General features: G+C 37.3%; 1 protein-coding gene across 1 annotated transcript in view; it reads left to right on the plus strand.

The window, feature by feature from the left end:
- LOC131673436 (cylicin-1) overlaps positions 1–11,511 on the plus strand; it is a 48,052-nt gene extending 36,541 nt beyond the window's left edge. Inside the window, exon 4 of the mRNA XM_058951439.1 lies at positions 9,835–11,511. Coding sequence (XP_058807422.1) covers positions 9,835–9,978 — 144 coding nt within the window. The 3' untranslated portion in view covers positions 9,979–11,511. The remainder of the gene's footprint in view (positions 1–9,834) is intronic.
- The last annotated feature ends 1,732 nt before the right edge of the window (positions 11,512–13,243 follow it).

The following is a 13,243-nucleotide window of genomic DNA, read 5'->3' on the forward strand; positions in this document are numbered from 1 at the left end:
TTTTCGTTGCCTAAGTTTGACTGAAAATTCATAATGTACGCGAATCGGTGCCACTCCGGCCTGTACTGCAAGTAGAGTAAAACGAGTATAGGCAGACGGACTGCATTATTAAGCTTGACGTGCCTTCGCATCATCGCTCGGTGTACACAATTACGGTGAATGCTTTCCAAGTGCGAATGCGACAACAAGAAATTTCTCCTCTTTTTTTATTCCAACGATATTCTTTTGCGAACAAATACTCGGTAACAGCGAAATGGCGTTGGTCGATTAAGTGCGTCGTATTACGAAACCTCGACCTACATCAGTCCAGGAATAGAGTTATAGCAAGCGTTAAAAAAGAACATTTTAACAAGATCTATAGTGACAGAGCGAATCCATCTCCGACTATCGAGTTCCTCGAAAATTTTAACTCCGTCTAATGTGGGGCTCGTCAAGGCATAAAGCTTCCAAGTTCTACCTTTCAGCCGTGTGAACGCGAAAAAAGCACTCTCGCGGATATTTGCCCAAGCACGGTGCGAATGTCGAGGTTTGACAACGAAGAACGAATTTGAAGAAAAATGAATGTGAAGCAGAGCAGAGTGACATGCAAGTAGGGCGTATTAAAAGCCGTTGGCATGTTAATTAACGAGCCGCTCTGTAGAAGTCTTATCTCTATCCGTGAAATCGCGCTTTCGCGTTAGGAAGGAAAGAGCTTCTTGCGCACACATGCACGCATTCGCGCGCGCGAGCTGGCAAAGTTTCATAATGCAAGGGTCGTTGGGAACTTCATTAACCATTCCTCGTTTGCCGCCCGCGAAGGGCATCGAGCAACGCGGCCGTTACCTCTCGCTAACGGCGGCTCCACGAATTTTCCAACGAAACGATGATGCCGTTGGGCCTTTTCACGGCCGATTGGCGCTCAAGACGCTCGTACACCATAGAGTCTATTGCAAGTCGCAGCGCGCAATTAGTACCAGACAAGGACACAGTTTTCATTGTCGAATTCTCGGGCTGTGAGCCGAGTTGAGACAACTCCAACAAGTTTACTATCAGTCGCTTGGTTTCTCTCGCGCTCTTTGTTGCATAACTTTCCAGCAAGGCTATCAGACTTCACGCGAGTTAACTTTTCGCGACAACTATTTTCTCAAGGTACGAGCGTTTTACAAGACATTTTTTCATACGATTCTTCCACAGCGAAGTCCTGCGAGAACTACGCGATGCTTCTCTTTTTTCATTTGGCCATTTCAGCAATGTTTCAGACACATGCTTCTTTTCCCAGGAGTGTCAACGTTATTTCTCAATTTTTCTTTTTTCGAGCCTTGTTTCGAGGACGAATAGCTCTACGAATTTGTCACGATTACCCGAGAAATCGATCGCGAGCATTAATCATCAGCTCACGATCGCGCGAAGCAATAAAACTCTCTTATTCCTCTAGCGAAACTCAAGGAAAAGAACAGCAAAGGAGAAAAAACTGCAGTAAGTCGCATTGTTTTGACGAGCGCAAAAATATGGTGCTCATCAGCCTGCTAAATAGGCCGTAATAAAGCCAAAACGAGAGAGATAACACACGCGCACACGAACGAGGGATGATCGCCGCAGGGGTGATTAGGTCTGCGCCTCCTGATTCTTTTCTCGCGGGCAGCAGGAAACGAGCGGAGATCATGACTAATCTCCAGTTAAATTGGGATTGAAAGACTGCAGCTCGCCAGCTGGAACACCTCCTTTTCTTAAGGCTTCGCTTCATTTGGCCTCGGCGAGCTCGTCTGATTAACATCGCATCGAGGTCACTTCCTGCTGAATTCCTTTTTTTCGAGAGTTATCTTCGCCCTTACTTACAATGCCATTTCGAGATCTCAGGTTCCGATAATATTCACGTAGACTGCGTTAGGTATAATATTTGTCTGTGAACGTAAGTCGTCGGTATCGTCTTGACCAAGTTGAAGGGAAGTAAGTCGATCGTCGTGGTCAAACTTCCGTCGAGCGGTTATATTATTCGCGAAGAAGAAAAGACTTTACGGTAGCTGCCAGCATCTTCAACTGCAAAATAACGATTCGGACGAAAAACCAATGAAAGCCAGCCAATCTCATCGCGGAAGCGAAAAATGAGTGACAGAGAGCCGGAATTTCCAAGCTCGCGCAACAGTGCTCTCATTAAATAAAAATAAAATGAGAATCGCTCACTTCTCTGTCGACTCGCAACAGCGCTCACAACGCCAAATCATGTTTGGGCAATTTATGGAACTGGCGGAGCGTTATGTATGTGAAAATGTGACGAATTGCGCAAAGTGTTTGTTAGCTGGGAAGTCGATAGCGTGGCAAACTGTCGCGCGCGAAACTAAAGCGCCAGACAAAAAACTTGGCTTCGGCGCGTTTTGAATGCCAAAGTGTTGGCTGCGAAAACTTGGCACGACGCTCGGGCGACGGGGTGCAACTAACACACTTCTCTCTCGCTCCCTAACTTTATAATCAATCATCCCGCACGCATTCTTTTTCTTTCGTTGTTCTTTGCAAACTTTCCCCGCCAACGTACAATACACTCATTACAAGTTTCGTACGCGTTATGAGTTTGCGTCGATCGTTGTCGAGCTTTTGTGCTTTCTTCCTCTGGGATATTGTATACAATGTTGGCCGAGATCCGAGAAATGAAACCGATACTCTTCCCCCCCCCCCCCCCTCTTACTCTCTCTCTCTCTATTAGGTTTGACTTTTGTGAGCGAACTGGGAGTTGTGTGATTTTTTTATCCAGAACATCGGTTTCGCTGATGTGTTTTTCTTCTTTTCAAAAAAGCGCACGTGTACCAGGAGCTTTTAAGGTAATAAAAGTACGTATCTCTGGACACGGAAATGGAGCACGGCGCGGACAATGTTTTATCTACGTATTATGATACGTGCACGCCAACAAACACTGCCGAGATGATCCGGCTTTTATGCAAACAAGTCTGCAACGCGGAACCGCAGTTTAATTATCTCTTATTCGTTGTATGTTTTAGGGAATATTGCCATTTGATATGCAAAGTAATTGGCGGTCGTTGAAATGATAAATTGTTTTCCCAAGGCGTACAAGTTGTTGCTGTATCGATGTCAATTATTAATGAATACACACGACGCGTGCTATAATCGCTCGACGATATTAAATTTCGTTGTCATTTTCATAATCCACTCTTGATTATACGCTTCGCGCCAGTATCGCGACATTGGAACGAGATTCGGGCATTCTTTTTTCATTTCTCGTTGCTCGAATAAATTAGATGTGTCTTAATCGACAGAAATAACCGATGCTATCGGTAAAACTAAAGGTACAATTGAGCTTCTTTTTCTTCGCTGTCCCATTTTAGATTCGAATCAGGCTACAACAAAATTAGTTGAATTTACATACAGAGTGCACTCACCACACTAGGCAATCGTAATTCCTATCCTAGAGCTCACACACTGAACCGAAGGAGCTTTTAGCTAGGCATACGATATTACAAAATTCGACGCGATTTTTTCCCTCTTCTAAAACTAGTTTTAAAATGTACGTTAGATATTGCATCGAATTATTCATGACTGGTAAAATAAAGTCGTAATAGAAGAAAACTGGCAACCCACAGAAAAAGAAAAGAAACGAAGGCAAGAGGATAAATGGAAAATGACGCCGCATGCACAGTAAAAGTCGCGCAATAAAAGCCAGCATCGTGCTGCGGAGGCGAGAGAGATTAGATGTAGACGTAGCTCGTGGAAAGTTTGTAAATTTCAATTTGGAATCTATTTTTTTCTGCACTACCCACGCGAAACTTTGATATTTGACGTTGTGCAATTTCAGTCGCTCTTATCTATCATACGAGGACTGGCGCTTGAGTTTCGAGTAAAAGAGTTTGTATATGCATACGCACAGGGATTTGTTGCAAAACTTTGATAAATATAGCATGTCTCAATGACGCGTCGACGAATATTAACGCACAGCGTGAAAACGACGAAACAAAGTTTGAAAGCTCCGTAGCCCGTAATTTATATACACGCGGCCCGAAATGTGAGTAACGTAGCTGAGCTATAAAAGCTCTCGCGAGCATATTCATTAAAAAAAAAGGCGTTCAAGTTTTTGCGCGTTTTATATACGAGTCAAGAACGTTTTTGTTTTTAAGGCGCTGAGCTCGGGAGGGACAAGGAGTATAATCTCGCGAGTCTTTGTTATTTTTCTAACAATAACAGCTCCCGAATGGCGCATTCTATTTACGAAGTGAACCGTGAAATATTACGTTTTTGCCGGCTATTACTGTCTCGAAAACTGACCGAAGTTGCGAAAAGAAAAAAAACACATAACCATTTCACGCTCGACAAGCCGAGTAAAATAAAAAAGAAACAAGAAGAGTAGCATGTACGGTATCTCTGCCGCCAAACAAACGAGGGGGTGGCGACGCTGTCAGCGATGGCCATCTCTCCCGATTTCTCATTTTTCCGGCTGCGCGCACCTTCGAACGCGTTTGCGACCGCGTTTCGTATTTTTGTTTTCCACTCTCCAGCGATATCGCCACTGCCGTTCTTCCTTTTAGCTATTTTTCTTCCCGGCAAATCGCAGTCACCTCATTGTTTTATTTTTCTACTTCTGCGCCTCTAGCTCGCCTTTTCTTTGTTTAATTCATCGGCTTTTGTTTTAGCGGAACGTGGTTTACTGATAAACAATTAGTCTGGACGAAATTGATACATTCGTCGAACATCAATTCGGATGGAATTTTTTTTTCATAATCGCGTTTTTTAGACTCTGCTGAATAATATACCTCAGTTTACCGGGAGCTAATCTAGTCAGTATTTATTTAAACTTTTTTTTTTAAATTAATGATTAATATTTGTTTTTCAGCCTTGAAAAAAATATTTTTCAATTAACTGAATCATTTGGAACAATAATGGTACTCATTCGTTTTCGCCTAAAGTTGATAGTATTCGAGTAAAAAATTATTGAAAAGCAAAAAAATTTCAATTTTGCGATTTTTGAAGTCTTATATTTATTAATCAGCGTGAGAAACAACTCATTTTTAATAGCAATTGACCTATATCTAAACTTTCAACCTTCCTCTACAATGCTTAAAAAAAAATCGGACACTCAACGGCAAACCCCATTTTTGGTAAGAAACATTTAGCGCACTAGCGCGTCATTCATGGCAATGGAATACTGGTGCTCAACTGACCGCTTCTCGGCACTGCCATGTCGTAATAGAAGTGAGTTTAGTTAATTTATATGTTAACAAATAAATTAATTCTATTCACGACAATTACATTTTATTAAAAACAATATTAAATTATACAAACAATGAAAATCGTATAGTTTTACATTCGTTTATATTACATCTATATAAAGCAACACATTGTATATTATTTTTTCTACAACTACAAGACTTAGTGCCACACGTTTTAGATATTTGTAAGGTTTTATTAAATTTTCTGGTTATGTAGCTTTTGTTATAAATAATGATAAGTACATACCATCTTCTTCCTTGTATCCATATAAATTAACTAAACCCACTTCTATTATGACGCGACAGTGCGTAGAAGCAGTCGGTTAAGTATTTGTGCTGCATTGCCATGAATGACGCGCTTGCGCGTTAAATGTTTATTATCAATAATGGGGTTTGTCGTTGAGTTTCTGATTTTATTAGACATTGTACAGAAAGGTTGAAAGTTTAGATGTAGGTCGTTTGCTATTCACAATGAGTTATTTTTTAATTAACGCTGATTAAAGGCTTCAAAAATTGCAAAATTGGAATTTTTTCAATTTTCAATAATTTTTTACTCGAAAACTATTAACTTTAGGTGAAAATGAACAAGAAGCTTTTTTTAAAATTATTCTATTAATTGAAAAATATTTGTTTTGAGGCTGAAAAATAAATATTAATCGTTTGTTAGAAAAATAGTTTAAATAAATACTGACTAGATTAGCCGCCGGTAAACTGAGGTATATTATTCAGTAGAGTAAAAAACACGATTATGAAACAAAATTCCATCCAGACTAGATGGAATTTTCAAAAGATTTTATCCCTTTTAATTCTCGCAAGTCAGAAAATTTCTATCTTGTCCATTCTCTTTTAAATGTTACAACATTATCTACATTGAACAATTTCAATGATAGATGTAATTAAAAGTAATAAATACCTTCGCCTCGAAGACTTTTTTGTGTTTTTAATAATATGCATATGCTAACGCAACAAAGAAATCTAATATGTGAAATCACAAAATAAATACTAAGAGTACTCGTGAATAGTAATCATACGACGGACTGTAAAATCTGTAATAAATACTCAACAACTCATGAAAGTCCAATGTGAGCTCCATGAACAAGTTCATTAAATAACCATAAGAGTTTACCGATATACCGGCATATTCCGGCGCCCTCCTATTCGTGTTTTATGAAAGCTTCGTTAGCACATTCCGCATGCATACGAATAAAGCAAGAACAACACAGCTCACATCGATCGTATTTCTCTCTCTCTTTTTTTTAAGCTAATAAAGCTGTAAGCGTATTACTGAAAATCACTTGGGCAATGTACGCGAGAGTCGGAGATATATTCTCGAATAAATCCAGCGTGAAAGATTAACTTCCCTTGTCATCTCCATTGCCGTAACAAATATTGGATTGGCCGATTTAGCGACTCATGAAGATTTAATTTCATCCTGTCAAAAACAAAAAGACACTTGACTATCGAGTAGGAAAAAATCTATCTCAGAGTTGTTGGCTTTTTTCTTCTATACTCTTGGGGAAAGTTCATTTCATCTAAGTGCGCAATGTGTGTGACCCCCTTTGTTTTACGCGAAGAGCGCCAGCGAAGTTTCCTGTTAAAACTGCATGCGAGTTTGCCTCCTACTGAGATATACGATCACATCGACCTCCTATGAAGCGATTAATGTGATTTTCATTTTGGAAACTCGACATTAATTTACGTTTTATTTACTTGTCTTTCGATGGTGTAAAGGATTAAATATATTACTTTATCTTATCAAGTTTAATTCTAGATTAATTAAAATCTCATATGCATAACGATAAAAATGTATAATTTTGTATTTGATATAGTGGTGTTTGTATAAATAATAATTTGAGGAAATGAGAGGTGAATGAATACGAATATACCCCGAGTATTTATTTATTTAACCAAATTAGCTGATATAATTGCTCGAAAGTAAGGAAATCATCATATTAATGTTTTGCACCTAGAAATACAAGAATTTTTCAATTAAGCTTACGGCGAGCGCCGTTGTCAAACGTTAATTCACTCGCTGAGACTTATTTATCATGAACTCAGGAATGACGAACACATCAGAACTTGCTGTTTCGCATATTACAAGTTGAAACCCGTAAAAATCTTTTAAGATTTGATAATAGCCATTTATCCTCAACAGTCTCTACATTTATTCATAATAAAAAATCGATACTTCCTCATTCACAATTCAGCAGCATTTCGCAAACGTGAAAAAAAAAACAAACAATGAAACATCCTCAAGTGGAATGATGAGGCTCTCGGTACCATAAAAATAAATAAATAAACATAATCAGAAATCTCGTAATCGCATCCTAAAAATGGCGGAGCGTCATCAGTAATTCAAGGAAACACAACACCTGCATTCTCTACATTATACATAGACATGCTCGTACCTATCGTAATCCCCCCTATGACTGCTAGCGGCACATATAGACTCTGTTCGGATAATCCTTGAAATATAGATCGATCAATTTATATTCCGAGACATCCGTCATTGTCGATTTTCTGGCTCGCGTGAAAATACTTATTTTTTTTCCATCTCTCAATCTTGACAAAAAGAGTGCGAAACCTCTCACTCTCGTATCACCTCGCGTCCATCAACGCCGAGAGCTATAAGCGCTGGCAAGCTCTTTTCAACATAAGAATGACTTGCAAAAGCTTCGCTGCTCGCCGTGGCTATAGCGGAAAATTCACGCGAGCATACGATGAGAGAAGTCTTCCAGATAAAGCGCGCACAATCTCGCGTGTAGATTTTGATTTTTAACGCGATATTGAGCGATACAGCCGCATCAGGATTTATAGGTTTTTTATAAGCTATTACCTGATATAAGGATCGACGTTTCCAAGCGCGAAAAATCGCTTAGCCCAGCGCCGTTTAGTCGATTTACCAATCGTATACGATCTTATACGAAGTTGTGGGTATGCATTGACACACGCTATTACAATACTGATATATCGCAGTAAAAAGTTCAAAAGAGCTTTTTTTTATAGCGTCGAGTCTTGTCAAAAGACGAGTACTTTGATACGATCGTTTTTGAGAATATAAGTCGATACGTCAATCAAATATTTGTCGGATTTAGTTTTAAATTGACAGTATCGATTGGCAAATTATAAAACGGATGTTATTATCCTTATTTCGCTTTATTGTTATCGAGTGAGTATTCAAGAAAGACGTGCATTCATAAATTTAATAATATAGGCATTATGCGCGCAGAAAGGACATTACGCGAATGGTGACATTAATTATTTGGGCGTGGCTGTTAGTTAGATTTAGGTCAAATTGTAATATCATATTTATTACAGGCAGTTTCTCAGTGCAACCGCTAGTTACGCCCCGCACCTAAAAATACCGTAATTTGTTACAGAATATTCGTGATTTTAGTCAATTTAGTGCATCATAATTACAGCGCTTACAGAGGTTATAATTATAAAAACCGCCCTCCAACATATTTAAAAATCCATCGCAAATAAAACGTTTATTTGTCATTATTTTTGAAAACTTAACGGAAGATATAAAAAGATTTTATCGAAGCTCGTTAAAGAAGCGTTTGTCTATCGATATACACGAAAGTTTGCACAGCACATCTGTGCGCTTCTTTTTCTACTCCTTGTTAGAAGTGCTTTTTATTCTTGGAGGGGGGAGAGGATGCGGAGTATTAGTTATGAATTTTCGTTCACTTTTGCGCATGCAAAACTGGAGGGCAAACAACGACAACTTTCAAAGTATACTCTGAAGATTTCCACTCACCGCGAGGACGTGCTTTCCTAACAGATATCGCGAATAAAAAAGGAAAAAAAAACGTTCGTTGTATCTATGAGGAAAGTTCAACGGGTTGCGAAAGTAGTATCGCGAATGAAGATTCTATTAATACTTGAGCTTGCGAACGAAGATTTCAATGCTAATTGAATTTTTGCGAAAATTGCTTATGATGCAGTTTCTAAAAGTGTTTTGAAAGTGCTGATGCTAAAGAACTCTCAGATATTATCGCATTTAGCGTATTCTCTATTTTAACGAATATAATTTACTATACAGAGACCAAAATTTTAAGCATACTTTTTAAGCTATTGGTATTGTTTGAAATAATTATCCTTCTTTTTTTCTAGTTTTGCACGTAATATCAAAGCTAGTGAAGCCGGAAAAAACATCAGAGAATATGATGTATAAAGTATTCCAAAAGTAGTACGAAGATATAGCATCCTTTACTGTGAAATCTTTCAAATGCAGACGAAATGAAGTTTCTAAATTCTGTCAATCATAAAATCCTACTAAGAAAATCATTAACTTTTTTACACGTCATTAATTCATAATCGGATGTATTTGTTTTCAATCAACTAAAAGTCTGTAACAATCACTAAAATAAAAAATAAATTGTACCTGCACTTCACGAAGCATATACTTCATACACCTTATATTTTGCAAACTTCATAATCCTACTCCGAAAAATGCCTAACATTTCAACAATATTACAAAAAGAATTAAGAAATTCCAGAACTACACTTAAAAAGAAAGATTCTTAATGAGTCCATCCGTCAAATTCTATCTCACGACAAATTATGACTTTAACGCCTATTTCTACCAGAAAACTCCGAATTACTATAAAAAAAAAATGTATTGGTGTTTGTGTTGCAGGTCACAGATGCGGTGAACGAGCTGGAGGGTATCGATCTGTCGGACCCAGACCTTCATAAAGCCGCGACAAAGATTCAAGCTAGCTTCCGTGGCCATAAGGTTCGTCAGGAAGTGCCTATTTCAGGCGTGGATGAGAAGAAGTAAACACTCGACTATTTCTCTATCTTTATCTCTCCCCGCAAGAAATAAAAAAAAATGAAAAAAAATGTAAAAACAGCATGTCGTCACCAACAGCGATTATTGAAACAGCGCTGAGCGCAATGACGCGCATTATTCACACGCCCGATGTACATTCCAGAAAAGAAACACATGGTCTAATTACACACACAGACATATACATAAATGCACATAAAAACTTATACAGTTTTATTTTACGTTCTTCGTAATTTTTAATATTACATAAAACGGTGATAAGCACACGAGTTAAAGCTGAGTTGTGTTTTCATTTCGAGTGAAAAGCTTCTTTTTTCTTCTTTATTTTATCTAAACGAAAACATTGACATTGCATCTACAAACAAAGTTTGAGCGATACGGCTACAGTGAAGGGGCACACGTAAGAAGTTTTCCATTCCGCCTGTAAGCGAAAAATTTGAATGTGAAAAATGTCTAGACAATGATGATACATTACGCAAACGCACCGACCTGAATTTCAAATTCAAATAAAGCGTAGCATATAGCGCGATATATCGATCTACAAAAGTTATACATCCATGCAGAAAAACCAAATTTAACTTCATTTCCCGGCGTTCTATCGATTTCTTTAACAGAAATGTTTTTCCATACATTCAATTAAATTACACGAGGATACAAAGAACAAACAAACAAACAAACTGTAAGTGTACCTGAGTATTTTTGAGATTCGTCGTACATATTGAGTACACATAAAAAAGTGAAACAAAAAAATGTAACACTCTTGCAGGAGCGTGACGCGTCGATTTATGCAAAATGGGAACAAATTTTTTTCTCCTCTATCGCGAATCTCTCTCCTAACCCCTTTTCTCCCGTCGCGCATCTTTCGCTCTCTTATATGATACGTAACATTATACATTAAACATGCCATCGATGAAAAGCTACTTGCAGAAAAATTCCATCGTCAGACCTCGTAATATTCCACACGCGCGTATACCGATATGAATCGAATGAAACTCATTTTTTCACATCAACAATATGACATATATACCTATATAGTACGTATATATTTGGCACAGTATTATTGTACACCTATACGTACCTTGGGTTTTCAATCAAAATGAAATTTTTTTTTGCCTGTCGCCTCTTGCAAGGTTTTTTTGCATTTTTTTCAATAATTTTTCAATAAATTACGTATATTCTTGTTCTTGTAAACAAAAAATGAGTAATAATTATGTGCAATTTCACAGATTTCTTCGATGTTGTAGACATACTAAATATAAAAATGAGTGAGATTGTATTCGAATTCAAAATGAAATTGATATAAGATTATGCGTATTGAAGGAATTGATATTTATCGATGGATGGATGACGGTTTTATTCATGAAAATTTAATACGGTTGGAAAATACTAAGTATTTGAATTCTTTCTCTACGGACTTGTTTATTGATGAAGTAAAGAAAAATAGGAAATAATTCCTCTATGAGGACAATCAATATCATCGTATGAACAGTTTTCGTTCCGCGCGAATCAAACAGTTTTTTTTTTTAACAAAACGAAATTCAAGATACAAATACCACGATATTCTAGTACAAAAAGCAAAAGCAATATTCCGAATAATCACGCAATTCAATTTATTTTCGACATCCTACGACAAATAAAACAGTATAACTATTATTTTATTATACAGAATAATAATCACTCAAAATTTAAGAATCATATCCGAAAATACAACAAAAATACATGCAATGTAACAATCAACGGAGATGTCCTTAACTTTGAAACTAGTAACACCACTAATTTCTATGAATCTATAAGTAAAACAGAGAAACGAATTAAAAAACAAAGCTTTGAACGTAAATTTATTTGAAACTTGAAGAAAAAAAGAGAAACTACGAGGGGAACTAGATACAAGTACTTTCTACTAATTTCATTACGAGTCGCGCGAGGCTAGCCAATAGAACGACCAAACTGATTATTACGATGCTTAATTAACCAATCGCTGATACAAAAAAGTTGGGCACGTGCGCGAGTAATGGCACGAGTCCGCATTAGAAGGAAAAATCCAAAAAAAAAGAAAGAAACGAGAAAAGAAACAAGGTCAAGATTTATCATTTACGTGAAAACGAAGTATTGAGTTTTTCAATGGTATTTCCTATAAGCGCAATATTATATGTGTCGAAGTGTTAGTTTATTTTCTATGGTAATGACGATATAAATACGTAATGATAGCATTGGACAAAACAAGCACCTGTAACCATATTGCACGCAAGTACATAGAGAAAAGATGTACCGTGCAGCGATTCTTTGCATTAGCAAAAAGAGCTTTTATTGTTGTCATTACATTAGCTTAAAAAAATTAAAATCTAGTCAAGAGTTGATAAATATTATTTTTTAGGATTACTTGGATTTTATCATTGTATTTAGTCGTTAAACTGTTATTTATTAACGTTTATGATATTCTAGTCTACGATATAAAAAATTAATGGCATTGTTTCGATGATTCTTCGTCATTCATTTTCGTGTTTCCATTAGCGTACTCAAATAATATAGAAATAATTAAAAAATGTTAGTTGCATACGTGAAAAATTATTGAAAAGCTTGAGTCTAAAATCAATTTTTGTAAAAATGCTCAGAGAAAATACGTATAACCTTCTTTTAAAGTACAAATTGGTTTCAAACGTTAATCCGGATGTTGAAATAAAGTTTGGAGCGGAAGCACTTAGCAGGATTAAAATTCTGCGGCTACTTAGTGATTTCAGACCACTTCTTCTTCTTCTCCTCCTCCTTTAGTGTGCATCTTGTGTGCTTGTTTTTAGCAGGCCTAAAAACTGCATTATCACGCCCCCCCCCCCCCCCTCCTCAAAGTAAAATGAAATTAAAAATTGTCTCTCTTTGTATACAAAACTGCTTCGCACATTTTAGTCGACCGGTTCCTGGAAAAAAATTACCCTTGTATATCTAAGCGTAAAATAAAAAAAGATGACAAAGTCTAACACGAGAGAGAGAGAGAGAGAGAAAGAGAGAGAGAGAGAAGGAGAAAGAAAAGCCGCTGAGGAAAAAGAGCTTTTTTACTTGGTATTGCGCATTTGTCTGCGCGAGCCCGCGCCTCCTTTAAAAAATTCCGTAATTCCTCAAGCATATAGACTTCAAGGTACATGTACACACGCGCTCAGGCAGCTCGGACGACGGGCTAACGAGAGACTTGCAAATAATGCCGTTATTACAAAAAATGTCACGTCAAGTAAACCAACACTCGCACACTATTAACTTCGAGGTT

The sequence above is a fragment of the Phymastichus coffea genome, unplaced genomic scaffold, assembly GCF_024137745.1.
Source record: "Phymastichus coffea isolate CEN01 unplaced genomic scaffold, Cenicafe_Pcof_1.1 PCOF00178, whole genome shotgun sequence".
Taxonomy (NCBI): Eukaryota; Metazoa; Arthropoda; class Insecta; order Hymenoptera; family Eulophidae; genus Phymastichus; species Phymastichus coffea.